The following is a 19,364-nucleotide window of genomic DNA, read 5'->3' on the forward strand; positions in this document are numbered from 1 at the left end:
TAATTGATTGATTGATTTGATTTATTTTACTTCACTCATTGTGCCACTTTTGGCTAATTTGCGAAGAAGGGGATGAGTGATGATATGATGAATGGCACTCACAAACACCATGCCAGGATTCGAACCCGACACCCCTGGCCTCGTAGCGCGATGTGCTAACCACTCCGCCACGGGGGCCGGCTCAAAACATAAAAATGACACGTGCACCAAACCTAACTGACCTAAACTGTCAGTCAAAGCACGCACCAATCGGAAGTTAGGCTTGTTACAAACCGTACCACAATACGGCAAATTTTGCTTTTAAACATGAAACTACCACACTGTATCAAATAGGTAGAGGCTGTGCAGCTATTTTCCCATACGCCTTTGTAAGTCTCCGCACTAACCGAAGGATCTCGTCCATTAGAACCATGTGTAGCAAGAAGCAGTGCTCACGAATCGTCACCGTGTTATTCACCTCTCGTTTCACATGGAATGACTTTTTTTTTTCCTTCTTCCTCAAATGGAGAGAGAAACTTGTTCGGAAAACTTCCAGCGACTTGACCTCCCGAAGTCAACGGGCAAGTTCCCGATGCCACGTCAGAGGCGATCGCGAAACAAGTGGAAGATTTCAAATCAAAACTCCTGGTTCACAAGATGGTTTTTTGAGAGAAGTTCTGAAAACTATCACCACGTCGCTATTAGGAGCGTTATCTTATTTGGGTATCGAAATGTATCGTCCTGTGTAAATACAGCTTGTTCAAGGACGCAACCAGCATATTGTCTTTCTAGCGAGTCTGTGATTTAAAAGTTTACGTTCATTTAATGCTCAGATGGGCTGATTGATATCTTAATCACAACGTTCAATAGGCCTCCAGCAGGGATCGAAACAGGGAGCCCTTGTTTACAAATTCACGTTTACACTCCACTAGAGTATGTTACAACGAGTTAACAATCATACTGCAACTTACTGGAAATAGTCGGCAGTAATCAAAGGTTCTCGGGTTTGAATCCCGTCGGAAGTTACAATTCAACTTGAAAAAACTTTGCCACACTTTTGTCATAGCCCCTCGTTCAAAACTTTAGTCTTTAAATCATTTTCACAAGTATAGAGCATGAAATATAAATACACGCATATTACACTGTGCGTAACACTTTAAGCACGGTCACTGTACAAACACGCGCGTATAACGATATGGCGAGAAGCAATCTGTATCTTCAATATTTGTCAGACTGATATCACGCAAACATATTTGTATATTAATCGCATTCGCAATGGTGACGTGGCGTGCTATTTTGCTGAACACGCTGTGTCAACTGCAGACAGAAAGTTCGTTCTTACGACAGTCTACAACGCAAGCTGAAAAAGTCTAAGATGCTAACAAAGCGAAGTTCCAATTAGCAAGAAACTAACAAACGCAAAGTTAAAATTATATACGTATTTATAATAACTGATAATTATTTATGTACGGCTGAATTAGCAGCAAATTGCTCAACTTAATAATGTTCTCGTGGATGTATTGTCTAATATGGTCGCATGACGGAAGTAATGAAAATATTTATACATGTTGGATTGTGTCCTTTAAACACATAGAAATTGTGTCATTTCAGAAAAGAATTTAAGGGTCTTTCTATTCGGTGTTAAACAATTTGCCCTTGCACATTTCTAGTGACGTATGGTAACGTTGAAAACTGTCAGCATAAAACCGTAACAAACGCTATGTCAAAATTGTACACACAATTACAATAACTGATCATCAATAATGTATAATTGAATAGATGCTCAAATGAATCATGTTCTCGTTGACCTACTGTGTAATATGATTGTTTTAATATAAGTAATGAAGATATTTATGCGATTATACGTTAGATTATGTGCGTCCGGCACAGATAAATCTGTGTCATTTCCAAAAAACAAGTATTTAATCTCTTTTCAGGATCTTTTTATTCGATGTGCAACGATTAGCAGAAGCCTTGTAAATTTGTACAATGGCAACGCTGACGTTAAGTGTTGAGTTTCAGAAAGAATTTGTAGTTTGCGTGTTATATTTTGAACAGAAAGTGTACAACCTTAGCAATCAATGAACGACTGACTACCTTCGTCGCAGGACAACGTGGAAGTTGCCAGAGGGTAACAGAACGTTACAAAGTAGAGAGAGAAAGAAGATAGGGGAGGTGAGGAGAGAGACTACACCAATGACATTGACCTTGAGAATTCCGGTCGACCTCAGGCTCTCCTTTTGAGGTACCTGTAGGGCTTTTCGCGGATGGAAACAGGTATTCATTTTTTTTGCTTCTCAAAGCAGGTGGTCGTTTCGCGATTTGTTTTTGTTTAGTTCCTCAGTGCAAGTTTGAAAACTTATCAACTTTTCCTCTGCTGTTCCTGCGGCCTTAATCCAGAACATCATAACACGGTAAAATAGGAACGGCGATTTGCAATTTTACGAGAAAATGCTAAAAACTTAATTAAACGAGCGACGTATCACGATCCTCATGCTCGAAAGACTTCCTACTGGCGACTCTCTATAATTTCCACAGCTTTCCTCAAGTTCCTGCCACATTCCCGAAATACAGGTGGCCTGCTTTCACTCCTCACCGACAGCACGAACACGTCTCGGCAAAAACGTGCTAAAATACCAGACACGCTAACCATTCAACGAAAAAGTCACATTGTTCCTTACCTGTTGTCCGTAATGACGTCACCCCTCCTTGACCTTTGACACCTGCACATCCTATTAGGCACACTCCGGAGATAAACAACACTAAAATACTTCGACACGCCATACTAAGTTTCGGGTCTCACTTGCAACCGCACATAATGAGCACCTCACAGCGACTCGGTCGAGTCTGAACTGACTGTTGGCGAGCGAAGGAAGACTTCCAGCGGGTGAAACCAGGGTTGCCAGCAGCCTATTAGCAATATCACCAAGTCGAGTTTTAATGCTAGGAATACATGTGCGCATAGCTAACTTTGAGAGCTTATCATTCAAACTGTCTCACTTATATATGTTAGCGTAATGCGCTCCCAAGTAATCACCAAAGTCTCATTCCGTTCATCCTGTGTAAGCGATTCATAGACGTAAAAATCGAGGACGCCCGCTGTGGGGGCAGTCCCTTCCCCCCACGAGATATCTAAATATATATATATATATATATATATATATATATATATATATATATATATATATATATATATATAGTGGGGAAAAGTGGTTGCATGGGTCAACGTGGAGAAATGCAGTGGGATGCCTGTGCAAATTATCATAGTGGGGGATGTTTTATGAGAATTTTCTCAACTCAGGGATAGCATCTCCCCACGAACCCTCTACTTTGACCACCGCTGCACCCTCTTCCCCCTTCGAGAAAAAGTCGTGCGGACGACCTTGGTAAAGATAACCTTAAAATTAGCCAAATACAAACAGAACTTTAAGTATATACATTTGAATTCTCAGAGAACCACTATTTGAAAATTTGATGGATAAAATTAGAAGCATGAGGAACTTGAAAAATGTAAATTAGTTCGTTCATAAGTTCAAATATTTTTAAGAGTAAGGAACTGATTTGTTCCAATTTTTTGTCGGTAGTTGAATTTCCTCTTTCTCTCTCTCTCACTTTTTCCTTCATATTCTCGCTCTTTTTATCTTTGTCCTTTCCTCCTTTCTCTGCCTTAGCCTTCTCTCTCTCTCTCTTTCTTTACATTTTTCCAATCTGAATTTCCATCTTTCCTTTACATTTTTCTATCTCAATTTCCCTCTCATTCTTTCCCTCCTTCTTTCCCTCACTTCGTCTCTCTTTTCCTTTTTCTGTCTCAATCTCCCTCTCATTCTTTACCTCTTTCTTCCCCCCTCTCTCTCTTACACACACACACACACACACATTCTTCACCTCTCTCTTTCTCATTCTTTTTACCTCTTTCTTTCCCTCTCTGTCTCTTTACCTTTTTCTATCACAATCTCCCTCATATTCTTTACCTCCGTTTCTCTCATTCTTTACCTCTTTCTCTCTCTCTCTTTCTATCTTAATCTCCCTCTCACTCTTTACCTCCTTCTCTCTCATTCTTTACCTATTTTTCCCCTCTCTCTCTCTTTAACTTTTTCTATCTTAATTTCCCTTTCACTCTTTACCTCCTTCTCTCTCATTCTTTACCTCTTTTTTCCCCTGTCTCTCTCTCTTTACCTTTTTCTATCTTAATCTCCCTTTCACTCTTTACCTTTTTCTATCTCATTCTTTACCTCTTTTTTCCCCCTCTCTCTCTCTCTTTACCTTTTTTTATCTTAATCTCCCTTTCACTCTTTACCTCCTTCTCTCTCATTCTTTACCTCTTTTTTCCCCTCTCTCTCTCTCTCTTTACCTTTTTCTATCTTAATCTCCCTCTCACTCTTTACCTCCTTCTCTCTCATTCTTTACCTCTTTTTTTCCCCTCTCTCTCTCTCTCTCTCTCTCTTTACCTTTTTTATCTTAATCTCCCTTTCACTCTTTACCTTTTTCCATCTCAACCTCTCTTTGTCTTACTGTGTCTGGACTTCTTTGTACGATTCTGGCATTCGCTCTAGAGGTAAACAGTAGGTACATGCTGTAATTGCCCCAGCACACGGCGGTTAGAAGTGGCGCGGTAAACGGACGGAATCATTTCCACTCGGCGGTTCGGAGCAACAAAGTAAGCGATAGACTTTATTTGCAAATATGTTAAGTCTGGTGCAATCCGCTGTATGCACAACACAACAGACTAAGCGGGGCTTCACTTACATCTAAAATGCTTCCGTTCAAAGAATGGACTTCGGAAATTCTATTTTTGTCTTTTCTGTCGAAAGTCAGGGATATCACGTGAGCCGCTGAACCAATCGGCTTTGACCAGTTGCCTTGGTGAGGGGAAGTTCTCGTGGTATTCTGCGTTGCCAAGTGTATGCCTGACAGCAAAAGTTCGGGGTTAGTGTACGGTTTGTTTGTGCTTTTTTTTGTATCTGTGATTTTTATACTGAATTACAATGGATGAGCCTATCACAAATACACCGGCGAAATCGGAAGAAAAAAAAGTTGTCGGGCGTGGTATTCCTCTGCGTGGCCAGACCCGTGAATTAGTATGTGCAGTGCGAGTTTATTTTGAAAAAGAAAGAGAAAATAATGGCCCTTTGCTTCCCTTTAAAAAAAGTGATTGGGAGAACAGCAGCGGCTCTGGGAATTAGCAGAACTACCGTGATGTGCATCGGGAAGGAAAAATCCCGCTTAATGGAGACAGACGTGGCAGCCACAATGTCCACTCCAGGTAAGAAACGACCACGGGACAAACCCGTCACCAAACTGGACGTGTTTCAGGAGGACGCAATCCGGCAGCATATTTATCGGTATTACTCCAGGAAAGAGCGCCCTACCCTTGGGAAACTAGTGAAATCGTTAAGAGAGGAGGAGTTGTTCAGTGGCGGTAAAACTTCATTGGGGGTGGTGCTGGATAACTTAGGGTTTCGCTGGGGGAAGTACACCGGACGAACTATTTTGATGGAGAGGGAAGACATCGTTGCCTCCCGATGTCGTTTCTTGAGGGCAGTGCGAAATATAAATTTCGAAGACATTGTGTGGGTGGATGAAACCTGGGTTAACGCAGGTCATTCGACCCAGCGAGGATGGACTGACGACACCACGAGAGGCACGATGCCAGCTCCTACAGGAAAAGGGGAAAGACTGATTTTGTGTCATGCTGGCACTTGCGAGGGGTTCATTCCCAATTCTACATTATTGTTTAGATCTAAGAAATCGGGCGATTATCACGAAGACATGGACCACGCTCGGTTTTTCAAGTGGTTTGAGGAATCGCTCATCCCTAACTTAGCAAGGCCGTGTGTCATCGTGATGGATAATGCTCCGTACCATACGGTGCAAATAGATAAACCCCCAACAATGGCCACAAAAAGAGATGAAATTATTCAGTGGCTTTTGCGCCATGACATCCCGGCTTCCCACGAATTGAAGAAAGCGGAACTGATCGAGCTTGTTAACATAAACAAGCCACGGTTCCCGCAATATTACGTGGATGCGCTTGCGAAAAGAAGTGGTCACCAAGTGTTAAGACTGTCACCCTATCATTGCCACTTTAATGCGATCGAACTCATTTGGGCGCAAGTGAAGGGACATGTGGCCAGAAAAAACAAAACTTTTAAAATTAATGAGGTGACAATTCTCACACAGGAAGCTCTTGTCAATGTGTCCGCAGATGACTGGAAGAAAGCCGTCCAACATACCAGAAAAGTAATAAATGACGCGTGGTTAAAGGAAGGGCTTCTTGAGGAAAATGTGGACAAACTTATAATAAGTCTTGGCGGAGACGAAGATGAAGATGAGGAATCTGATCAATACAATTTCGTCGAAATGATGGAAGACTGTGGAGTATTTCCCCTTGAGAACAAATAAGGTACGTTTCATATTTTCATAGTGATTGATATTTGTATGTGTGTGTTTTTGTTCGATTTATAAGAAATCCTTTGGAAAAGGATTTTGAGCAAAATTTACATTCTTTACTACTTTTGTTAAATAATACTACATAAATGAAACATTCGATTATAAAGAACGTGTAATATCTCGAGTGTTATAACGTCTTTTTTATGCTTTTAGTTGAAACTTTCGAATTTCTCAAAATTTCGGGAGGGAACTGCAGCCCCATGCGACCCCCCCCCCCCCGACCCGACCACCCATTCTATATTGCGTAAATTCTGAATTCAACCTAAATTTAAGGATGTTACTAAACATGCTGTAGTTACTCTTGTGGGGATATCAGTAAAACACAACGTTCGTTCACGTCCAATCAATTTACAATTCATTATTTGATATCGCTGTGTAGACAACAATGAAATTAATATAAACTATAAAGGATGGATAATGTTGAGTAATCGGAACTCGATGTGCAATTTTAACTGGGGAATGAAACGAAATATGCCACCACAAGTAACTGGACCCTAAACCTTGATTGCAGTGAGATATAATTCATACGAACAGTATCCACAATACCCTAGAAAGAATTCTGACCTTCCAAAATAATTTCGAGTTTTCAACTCGTCGTCCCCCCCCCCCCCCCCACTTTTCACGAGCACCCCCAAAAGGGCCAAGCACGGCGAAGCCGGTTGCCGCGGTGTAGCAAGCGAAGGCGTGGGTCTCCGCCTCCCTGCCTCTGCCTGAAATGCGAGCGAGCGAAGGGTGCATGTTGACAGCAAAAGATGTCCTGTACGACTGGACAAAAAAAATCAGAGTCTCAGACGTTTGGCAACACCGCTTTTCCCGCCTTCCCACTAGCACAACTGAAGACGAAAAGTCAGGGTTTCCTCAAGTCCAAACTCTAGCCGGAGCGATTTTTTTTTTTTAGGAGAGAAGTAACTGTCTCGTCTCAAACTTCCGAGACTACGAGAACGAGACTAATGCCTTTTTCAAAATTGAGACGAGAACGAGATCAAGCCTTTCGACTGAAGAGACGAGACTTTAAGCGCACGAGAATTTCGGCCTCGTTGGAGAGTTTGCAACGGGACTCGAAAAGATTACTTTTACTTAATTATTTGATTTCTTCAGAAATGCTTAGCGAATATGTATCATACAATATGGCGCGCACAGCTGTGGATCATCGCGCGTCGTGCTTGTGTTTTGTCGATTTGGAGTGGGAATGCAGTGTTTCAACCTTCTTAACCGAAAAATACCTACTTTCGTGTTCATTATGTCATCACAAGCCATTGACGGATAGCCCCAAAAAACCATTCACGATAGCCCCACGAACCATTGACGGATAGCCCCAAGAACCATTCACGATAGCCCCAAAAACCGTTCACGATAGTCCCAAAAACCATTCACGATTGCCCCACGGACCATTTCCGGCAAGGTTAGGTTAGGTAAGCATAGTTAAAAAAAAATTCTCGTAAAAAAAGGCACGTTTGGAAACACTGGCGAGACCGTGTGACTTTCGACGCTCGCGCCATCTGCAAGTACATAATGGAAACAACGGCATAATGTTGTCGCTTTACAGAAAATGCAAGTTCCTTACATAAAAAGTGATTATTTCTTGTTCTGCTGCATCCTATGGTGAAGTTTTCAGTTTCCGCGAAAGAAAATACCTCGAAGAACTTCGACAATGCTACAGAAACTGATTTCAGTAAGTAATTTCTCCTGTAAATTTCAAGAAATCCGTTCGGGCGATATCGCATATTTACCCTGCATTGGACCACTTTCGCTCGCTCAAACTGTTACTAATCTCCGCACTCGTAGTGGAATGATTGACAACGTCCCGTATTTCAGAGCCTAATAAGCAGTACTGTTAACCTAAAACCCACACATGGAAGGAAACCACTCTATGCAATTACAATACTAAATAATAATTTCGTATATTATGTAAGACTCAAATACAGCACATTTGAGTACGCAATGGTAAAACTATCAAAGCCGGGAAATGTCTGTAACTCGTTTATTCTGTAATTGTTGACATTCGTACTTACCTATTCTGCATTGCGAAAGATTGTTTAACAAGGGATTTCGCTTCTTTCTTTTTTAACGAAATTAGAATCTATTGTCGACATATCGAGAATATTCGTTCTTTTCTGGCTTCCTGAACACGCAAAATGGCGGGCAAATCTTGACTAGCGTTGTGATTCAAACGGCAAAACAGTGTTTCAACCTTCTTAACAGAAAAATTCCCGCATAGCCCCAAAAACCATTCGGGATAGTATGACCATCCACGAATAGCCCCAAAAACCATTGCCACATAGCCCCAAAAACCATTCACGCATAGCCCCAAAAACCATTCAATTTCTATGCAACATACAGAAGCTGTTATTTCTTAAAGAAAGTCCAAACCATGTAATACTTTTCTTACAAACACAGTAAAATTTTAAAACTTGCACTTAATCATAATCAGTTTAGTTCTTATGTTAATAAAGATGCCACTCATTTTCATCCACAATAACTGGTAGATAGGGTGAACAGGTTGTCAGAGATATTGGAACGAGTTGTCTAGATGTCCATCTCTCAGCCTCTCTCTCTCTCTCTCTCTCTCTCTCTCTCTCTCTCCCTCCCTCCCTCCTTAACATTTTCTATCTCAATTTCCATCTCATTCTTTACATCCATCTCTCTCATTCTTTACCTCTTTCTTTCCCTCTCTCTCTCTCTCTTTACCATTTTCTATCTCAATCTTCCTCTCATTCTTTACCTCCTTTTCTCTCATTCTTTACCTCATTTTCTCTCATTCTTTACCACTTTATTACCCTATCTCTCTCTCTCTCACTCTTTACACCTTTATCTCAATCTCCTTCTCATTCTTTACATCATTCTTTACCTCTCTCTCACACACTCTCTTTACCACTTTCTATCTCAATCTCCCTCTCATTCTTTAACTCCTTTCCTTTCGTTCTTTACCTCTTTCCTTTCCTCTCTCTCTCTCTCTCACTCTCTCACTCTTTACACCTTTATATCAATCTCCTTCTCATTCTTTACCTCCTTTTCTCTCATTCTTTACCTCTCTCTCTCTCTCTCTACCATTTTCTATCTCAATCTTCCTCTCATTCTTCGCCTCCTTTACTCTCATTATTTAACTCTTTCTTTCCCCCTCTCTCCCTCTCCCTCTTTACCATTTTCTATATCAATCTCCCTCTCATTCTTTAACTACTTTTCTCTCATTCTTTACATCTTTTCTTCCCTCTCTCTCACACACACACACTCTCTCAATCTTTACACATTTATCTCAATCTCCTTCTCATTCTTTACCCCTTTCTTTCCCTCTATCTCTCTCTCTCTCTCCCCTCTTTACCATTTTCTATCTCAATCTCCCTCTCATTCTTTACCTTCTCTTCTCTCAATCTTTACCTCTTTCTTCCCCTCTCTTTCTCACACACTCTCTCACTCTTTACACCTTTATAAAAATATAGAAGACTAATTGCTTTTATCCCTTTCATTCAATAACAGATTGTATCGAATTATTCAACAACTCTCTTGTAATTTATGAAAAATCAAGCTTTCATTTTAAGAGTGACAATTATTTTTAGGTATTTTATAAGTATAATTTTCTAGGTCATCAACTTCCGAGACCTAGTCATAACATAACACAGCTCAATAATTAAATCGCCTAATATAGTCCTTCTGTCGGCAAAAATTTCCTTCATTCTAGAGATATTTTAGTGGTACTGGCAACCCTTCTCCGAACGGCACGCCATTTGGCCCCGTAGCGAGCGTATCCAGCGAAGCTGCTCGGCTGCAAAGACACAGACGCGAAAGAGGATGAGAAGGAACACGAGAAAGCAAGGATGAAAATATTTTAGCGTTAGTCAAGAGTGAGCAGTATGCGAAACTTTAAAAAGAAACACAAAACGGTGATTCACTTCGTGTAAATGGTTTTCCATGTCGCATCATGGTACGAAGTGCGTTATCTCCCTGACAATTCACATCGGATTTTCAATGACGCGAACATTATCGTTTCACGAAATAGTACGCCTGTGCCTGTGCGAGCAGGTGATACAAGCCCGGGGCAACATGCGTTTATGAAAAGCCACGAAAAGGGCACACTTATCGCGAATACAAAGCAAAATTATAAAATATAATGCATATGTTTAAGTTTCTTTTAGACTGAAACTTACGTAGGATTTTACCACCAAAGAATGAAAGCAAAACACTGCCCCATTCCACAACATCGCTTCAGTTAGGAGATAATCGCGTTCCTGCTACAATATGTACGTACCACATTTCTTTGTAATTACCAGTCACTTATCAGTGGCGTGCCCAGAACTTTCGAGAGAGAGGTGGGTTTACGTACAGTAGTTCTAGGCTTACCATACGTCCGGGATTAGCCCTGACAGTCCTGGTTTTTTAGAGCTTGATTGATTGATTTAGTTTATTTTACTTCGCGTTTTGTGCCTCTTGGCTAATTTGCGAAGATGGGGATGAGTGATGAAATGATGAAATTGATGAATGGACATTCACAAACAACCAATCCCGACCGGGATTCGAACCCGGGACCCTTGGCGTCGCAGCGCGATGTGCTAACCACTCGGCCACAGGGTTGGCCCCGTTTTTTAGTGCTGTCCGGGGTGATGTCCGGGATTGCAAAATGCCCGGTGTTTTCAGAATCCGAACATGAAAATAGCTACCGGTATTGAATATTCACTGTCCTCGTCCGTAGCCGAGCGGGTAAAGGCGTTCACTCGTCTTGAGATCGTTCGCTGCGGAACGGCGTAGGTTCGAATACGGCTCTGGTCGCAATTTATTCGGCCTACGTATAGGGCCGGTGGCAACCCACCATCGTGAGGAAATTGGGGAGCTCCGAATGAGTGAGCGGTAACCCGGTCGAGAAGACCTACAACGGCTGGGGGTTCGTCGGGCTGACCACCCGTCACCCCAAAACTGGTCTAAGATCTCCACGCTATAACAGGTGACGGAGGAACCGTGTGGGAGGGAGACCAGCAGTCGGTAGGTAAGCCAAGGCTCTCAAGGGCTGTCGCTCTGTGGGTTATTATTATTGAATATTCACTACTAATTTTTAAGGTGTTTCAAAAGACTGATATTTCATGTACCAACATTTCTAGAATGGTTGAGTTTGCTATGTCTTTGGCTGGAACATCTGCTCCAGTTGAGAGAGTATTTTCAATTATGGGGAATATTTGATCAGCAGAAAGAGGTAGACTTCTAGTATCCACTGTTAAACATCTGCTGAATGTTAAAATTAATTTAGAACTTTCATGTTGCCCGACCCTTCATACATTAATTAATATTTGCCCTTGAAATTAAAATTAATACATAAATTATGGTATAATCATAGACAGTATTAGTCACATGGTCTAGGCTTGTTGTCAAATATAAAATTTGGTTTAAAACCTTTAGGAGGCCGATGGTCTCGATCGAGACGCTCTGTCAAGGTCGTAGTTTTTACGTTATAACTTCGCTATTTTAGACTAGAATTTCGATTTTATTTTTTCATATTGTTGTCAACACATGTATTTAACAGAAATGATTGTTCCAGGTTTTTCCTTTTAATGAAAATGGCGAAAAAAAGGTGACTTCTTTTTTGCGTCTTTTTTCAAGGGAAAAATTTTGCCGACAAAGGAAGGCCGGCTTTGTTGTTCTAAAGCAATGTTTTTCCCTCACCCCTCGTAACTGCATTGGAAGCAAGTTTGTATATCGGTACCCGAGGTAATTTCTATGTGCATGTTGACCTTTTCATGCCCTTTTTTTCGGGGGTGGGGGGACCCCAATTTTTTTTTAAAAAAAATTGATTTTGGGGGATTCCCCCTCCATATATACGCCGAATGTGCATAAATGTTATATCGTCTTAATCTGTGAATTATTCCACGCACAACGGTATATCATTCATCTCTCTAGGGCAATTAACCTCTGAGCTACAGTCATTTCAAGGTACCGCTGCATTTTGAAGCTTGAATCAGTGGCGTGCTGACCATTCCTTTTGGGTATACAACTCGGGTTATATTGGTCATACGATAATATTGCAAATTTTTTTGTGTTCCTTACATGTCAGCGATAATTTCCATGTGCATGTCGACACTGTCATGTACTTTTTCTTGGAGGGAGGGAGGGGAATCCCCATTTTTTCCCGAAATTTTGGAATTTTCAGTGTTCCTTCCACTCCCCGCCACATATAGGCCGAATTTGCATAAATTTCATATAGTCTGAATCTCTGGTTCATTCCGCGTACAACGGTACATCACTCATCTCTCTAGGGCAATTAGCCTCCGATCTACACTCATTTAATTGAAACTCTGCATTTTGCTCAAAATCGGCTCGGGCATCAAGGGGGTTGCATGTGAAAATGTCCTTGGGCTCCAAAAGGCCATTAAATTAACTTCGTAAGTGCTGATTTTCATTGGCATGTTCCATTTCAAACACCGAAAACTTCCAATTATTCAGAATTTTTTCACTCCAGTATATTTGATAATGAAAATTGCGCAACCCATTCACTGCATGCATGGGGAATTTTACCTTTGACCTTACCTATAATATGGAATGTCTATTTGTGGCAGAGTCTATATATAGAGATTGTTTTCCTTAGCTTCGTTTTGCGGTAAGCCTTTCTATAGTTAGTTGTTTGCATTATTTGTGATGACACAAATTTGCGGTTGCATCTATACTTATATAGACGATTTCTTTTTGGTCGCACTTCCTTTCAAGGTCGACGCTCGGTGCCCGTTCGTCAACCGCCAAATTTGGAGGCGAGAAACAATACACTCCTCCCCCCGGTTAGATCCTTAGATCCTTAACCACTACTATAGATTTTTCTGTTATCGTAGTTGAAAATCGACCGAAAGGACATCTTTCCAGGTGATGGATAGATTGGGCTGAAAAATCGCATTCTTCAGGAGAACCTCTCGCGCCCGATATAATTGAAGACTAAAATTGGTAAACGCTGTAAGTGCCAAAATAATACAAACACCGTTTTCCACGTTAAACTGTGAAAAGTGCCATGCTTTATAATGTGGTAAACGTGAAATGTGGCTGGTAGCCCTCTAAGTAGTTCAAACGGCGTGTAAACAGGTCACTAGTGTACATGTTCTTACGGGTTGATGCGATTTCCCAACACTTTCGCTTTTGGCACTTACAACGTTTACCACTTTTAGTCCTCAATTAACGTCAGGGTCCGTCCTGGCCGTTGAAAAACGTATTCCTATCTATCTTTTCTTACACTTGTCTGTCTCAATATGTCTTTGGTATTGATTCCTTCCTTCTTTTTTCACTTTTCCCATATTATACTTCACGTTTTCTGTCTCGTTTATTATTTTTCTCTTCCTCTGTCTTATTCTTTGTTTGTCCTTTTTTTCTTTCTCTCTCTCTCTGTTTCACTTCATTAATTCTCCCCTACTTTCTTTATTTATTTTGTTTTCGTTTTTATCCTACTCCTCCTCTCTCTCTCCTTTCGCTTTTTAGTTTACCTTGCTTCCTCTCTCTCTCTGTTGTATTTACTTTTCTTTCATTCTCTCTCTCCCTCTGTTTTATTTACTTTTCTTTCTCTCTCTCTCTCTCCCTCTCTCTGTTTTATTTACTTTTCTTTCATTCTCTCTCTCTCCCTCCCTCTCTCTGTTTTATTTACTTTTCTTTCTCTCTATCTGTCCCTCTCTCTGTTTTATTTAATTTTCTTTTTCTCTCTGTTTTATTTACTTTTCTTTCTCTCTCTCTCTCTCTCTCTCCCTCTCTCTGTTTTATTTAATTTTCTATCTCTCTCTCTGTTTTATTTACTTTTCATTCATTCTCTTTCTCTCTCTCTCTCTCTCCCTCTCTCTATTTTATTTAATTTTCTTTCTCTCTCTCTCTCCTTCTCTGTTTTATTTAATTTCCTTTCTCTCTCTCTCTCTCTTTTTACTTTTCCTTCACTCTCTCTCTCTCTCTCTCTCCCTCTCTGTTTTATTTACTTTTCTTTCTCTCTCTCTCTCTCTCTCCCCTCTCTCTGTTTTATTTACTTTTCTTTCTCCCTCTCTATCTGTTTTATTTACTTTTCTTTCTCTCTCTCTCTCTGTCCCACTTCTTTATCCATTCACTTTTTCCTTTCCCTGTGTCCCGCTGGCAGGGACGGTACCGACAGGATACAAGTCTTCTATAAAACGTAAGAATCTACCCGAGAACGAGATTTAGGGAGCTTTCAGCCCGAAACGAAAATCGCCAGGAGACAAGGACACAGGTATTTCCCACCGAAGCGACAAGCAACACTGTCTCATTCAGTATAAAGCAAACCATTCACAGCGCATGTGCGAACGAAAGACCGAATCGACGCGAAGCACGGTATTGTGAAAACGGAGAAGTCCGTGCGACACGCGACAATCTGCCCTGCTCTATTTAGGTTGTTTTACGTCCATTTTCTACTCGCTGAGACCTCTGACTTGGTTTCCCATTACTATTACCACCTCGCTAAGGAGGTCGATACTCTTTGACTCGTTGGAGACTTTGCTTCAATGTTGGACTTCATCAGACATGCCGAACAAATATCTATCTAATTATTTACATGTAAGTCACATATTTTGTAATTACAATGTTAATCCATTATTAACAATTGTGAGCCTGTGCGCCGTGGTTGCATACATATCCAGGTTATAATTCTGTTTTCTAGGGCTCGTATCGTTGAAACAATGTCTGAAAAGGAAATACTTTTTGGTGCTTTAATGACCTCTATACCCTATGAAAATGTATGTAGTGGCACACATCATGTTAGGTATTTCGAGGCTCGAGATGACATAGATCACTACCACGTCTCATCTCCTTTCTCCTCGTTACCAATCCCTAACTGATTCTTATATCGTATATCATTCTCCCTTTCTCAAACTTTCGTCGCACATTTAGACAATCCTCTCTTCTGATGACACGTAAACATGACGTCATTAATCCCTTTCATGGACACAAATTTTCGATTTCGAATCACCCTTGGGAAATTTTCTGAACCCGCATGGTCATGCTTTATCAACAATAACCTTGTTGAAAGTCACAAGCGCCCTCTGTAAAGTCGAGAGTACTTGAACATGATAAAATTATAATTTTACAATGATTTTACATTTCACCGAGAGATGGCAGTGCGTACTGCAGAAAGTAGGCACTCCAATCTTTCTCTATTTCGTTTTATCTCTCTCTGCTTGAATCTAGGTACTCTGTAAACACCGTTAATAATCATATAATATACCTATACACTTATATTTAGTTGAATATTTTAAGCTGGGCCAGAGCCCACATTTGCCCCCACGGTGGGTCGCTCCTCCCTTCGACTGTACAAAAATATACGAGTCTTCACCAGCGAGACATGTTTTCACCGCTAGACTGATTCAAGGACTCCCGTAAACAGCAATTTTAACACTCGTAAAGCACATCTACTTCAAGTGCCAATGTCATTGAAAGTCAGATAAACTGTTTTCTTCCCCCCATGACATGGGAAAAATTCATGTAAGTCGATATAGTTTAGAGAACCATCTAATTTTGTTCGAAATTGATGCTATAATTATGCAATAACTGTACTCTTGTGGACATCAGTAGATAAAGTTCTTTTTTTTACTGGAAAATATGAGAAACCCTAAGCATTCCTTGAACACATGTTCTAAGAGGGTGACTATACTGCGTTTGTTCGAACCTGTCCCGTTTCCCGCGCTAGCGATCGCTCGACAGTTTCTGTGCCAATGACAAACGAGGAAAAAGTCGTCTGCTGGGCAGCGAGGAGCGAATGGCAACCAGAAGAGAGCGCTTACGCAATCGCTGTTGCCACGTTGTGGTCTAACTCCTATGTGTTTTGTTTGTGCCTGCAAGAAGCTTGTTTTGTAAGCGTGGTGCTGATTAGTGTGATATTTCATTTGTACATTCCCGCGTATCTTATGCGCAGACTGGCTTCGGCTTTACCCAACACGGGGTTCACTCGGTCTACAGCGGCAACGCCGCGTGGTATCTACTATACCGCGTTTGTTACAACCTGTCCCGGTTCCCGCGCTAGTTGCTCCCTGGCTTTTCTCGGTGCTGGGGAAAGTCAAAGCCAGGCAGCCAATTAAAATACGCAACGTCGCAACAGCGTCTACGTAAGCGCCTCTCTTCTGGCTTCCATTCGCTCTTCGCTGCCCAGCAGACGATTTTTTCCTCGTTTCTCATTGGCACCGAAACTATCGAGCGCTCCCTAGCGCGGGAAAGGGGACAGGTTGTAACAAACGCGGTATAGAAATGTCAACGACCGGCAAGCGCGGGAAACGGGACAGGATCTACCAAACGCGGTATAGGAAGTACCCTGGAGCTATGTTCTCAGCATTGGCACACGTTTATGTCTGAGTACCAGGGAGGGCCGCCGCCAGGAGGAGTAAGAGGAATAATTACTGCAATAAGGAATAATTACACTTCTCCTTCCTCCAGAATTAATTTCAACATAGAAAAATAATTTTTCATTTTGGAATAATTTCACATATTGTAACTCATGAAAGAGGGAAATAGGAAACATTCGGAGTTCTAGGCACAATTTATGCTATAATAGCATAAATTCCTAGAATTCATCGTATGAGCAGCCCTCCCTGTAAATTGTAACTCTTCATTTTTCTGTTTTTCCTCCCATCTTCTGTATGTTTCTTCTTTGTTCCTTTCTCTCTACCAATCTCATGTTATTCCTCTTCCTTCTCTCTCTCTCTCTCTCTCTCTCTCTCTCTCTGCTATACACTAGTTTATTACATCACTACTTTGTAGTTTCTGTGGTCTTTGTACTAGTTCATTAATATCTTCATTACTACAAATATAATTTAATAATTCATTAATATGTGGCAAATTCATCTTGTGCATGGAAAGGAGGGGCCAGGGCCTGGAAAATGAATGTCCACCTAAAAAGTATACAGAGTGTTTCCGGGTTGATGATACAAACTTTCAGGGATGATGGAGAAGGGCACATGTATCAATTTGAGATAAGAAACCCTGATCCGGAAACGACTTAGTCGAAAGTTATAAGCGAAAATCGGTGTATGAAGATGTAATACTTTTATCACCTGCACAAGTTTCACAAGCTGCTACATTCACAACAGTTGTTCAAAGTGGCGTCCCCAAGCTTCGCTGCAGGCATGATATCGTCGCACAAAGTTCTGGCGTACCCGTTGGAACAACCTCGGGGTCGTTCCAACAATGTTACAGGCAGCGAGAATTCTTGCAAGGAGATCCTCTTCAGTCTCGACAGGTGTCTCGTACACAAGACTTTTCACAAGACCCCACAAGAAGAAATGAAGTGGGTCAGATCAGGTGACCGAGCTGGCCACGGAACAGCTTGTGAAACTTGTGCAGGTAATAAAAGTATTACATCTTCATTCACTGATTTTCGCTTATAACTTTCGACTAAGTCGTTTCCGGACCAGTGTTCCTTATCTCAAATTGATACATGTGCGCTTCTCCATCATCCCTGAAAGTTTGTATCATCAGCCCGGAAACACCCTGTATATTTCACACATAATTTTATTTGTCACAGTTATTTATGTTAATTATTATAAGAGCATTGAAGGAACATGATAATTTCAGACTGAAGCAGCGTTTTTTAGGGGGCATCACTATTATGGGGGAAAATATGCCTCATTTGCCCCCTTGGAAAAAAATTACCTTTTTTGCTCCTCCCTGTAAAAAAATCCTTCAGACGTCCATGGGTGTGGGTTCTTATTGAACTTTGCACGAAATGCAGATTGCACAGTCATTACAAACCTAGGAACATGAAATTCCAACACACATAATTATTTTTCTCCACCCGTGTAGCAACCATACCCTTCCCCCCCCCCGTGACCTCACTAACGGAGGAGGAATGTGAACTACAGCTCAAAAATGCGCATGTTTCAGTTCTTTTGTTCGACATTGGTTGCACCAAGGTAAGTTCTGTAGTTTACCTACAACAAACGTTTGCAACACTGTTGCAATCGGTGTATTTTTAAGTGCAAACTTTCTCGTGATACAAGAATTGTTTCATGTTTGTAAATGTAATTGTCAACGATGATAGCACATGCGAATTACTCTCAACGAATACTTAACAATGTTTTAAGTATTTGTTTCTGTTGGCTAAAAATAAAACAACATTTAATGAATAAGTTCATGGAATGGGAGAATCTAAAATATTGCATGACTCGCCGAATCGTGCCAAAGTAGCCTAGACAATAAATTAAATTATTTCCGTGTTAGAAGTTCCGAGGCTTAAGAGAATAATTTTCTTTCCGTTAATGACATCTCCGAATAAGATCTCGTGTCATTCCGGCTGCTTTCGTGTATTCCCGACTGTTTTCGTATATTTCCGGCTGCTTTCGTGTATTTCCGGAATTTCTTGTAGAGATTTACGCTATAGGTAATTTCCTAGCACAACGGCTGTTCGTGGCGCAGTGTTGTTATTGCACTATATTAATTAATAATATAGTGCAAAAACAATAGATTTAAAATGAAAATTCAGTAGAGCCAACAATGAAACATTAATACTCGGAAAAGGTATTCACGTCAGAAAATGAATGTGTAGCTTTTATATTAATTTAATGTTTTTCTCCAGCTATTGTAAATAATATTGACATCCCAATAATATCAGAGTGCAAATAAATGCATTTCCAGCGTACCGCATCCGGTGGGGGGGGGGGTACTGTAAATACCCCTCAGAAATAGTTCTAATGCTGAATACGGTTTGGCTTTTAAAACTGTTTTCTGTGAAAAAAAATAGCCAGTTAAAATTCAGTTACTGTAGCGAATTCTATTTTTCTTATTTATACGTCACTTCCTGCCCCTTAGCCTACTACGAGGATGAATGATGATTAAATTAACTTGATCAAGGGCCACTCATAAACACACACTTTGTGTTCGCTCAAGAAAGATCACAAACGTTTGTTTGTTTACTCAGCACAGCAATTGCATAATGCTGGCAAAGCCGTTGAAACAGAACTAGTACATCAGAGGTCAGCACATTAGCAATATTCCTG

General features: G+C 40.9%; 1 protein-coding gene across 1 annotated transcript; it reads left to right on the plus strand.

Annotated features, from left to right (window-relative positions):
* Window positions 1-5,175: 5,175 nt before the first annotated feature.
* LOC146004612 (uncharacterized) lies at window positions 5,176-6,381 on the plus strand. The gene has a single exon (XM_083143486.1). The coding sequence runs from the start codon at window positions 5,176-5,178 to the stop codon at window positions 6,379-6,381; it is 1,206 nt and encodes a 401-aa protein (XP_082999612.1).
* Window positions 6,382-19,364: the final 12,983 nt, after the last annotated feature.

This window comes from Lepisma saccharinum, chromosome 22 (assembly GCF_977018435.1).
Source record: "Lepisma saccharinum chromosome 22, izLepSacc3.1, whole genome shotgun sequence".
Lineage (NCBI taxonomy): Eukaryota > Metazoa > Arthropoda > Insecta > Zygentoma > Lepismatidae > Lepisma > Lepisma saccharinum.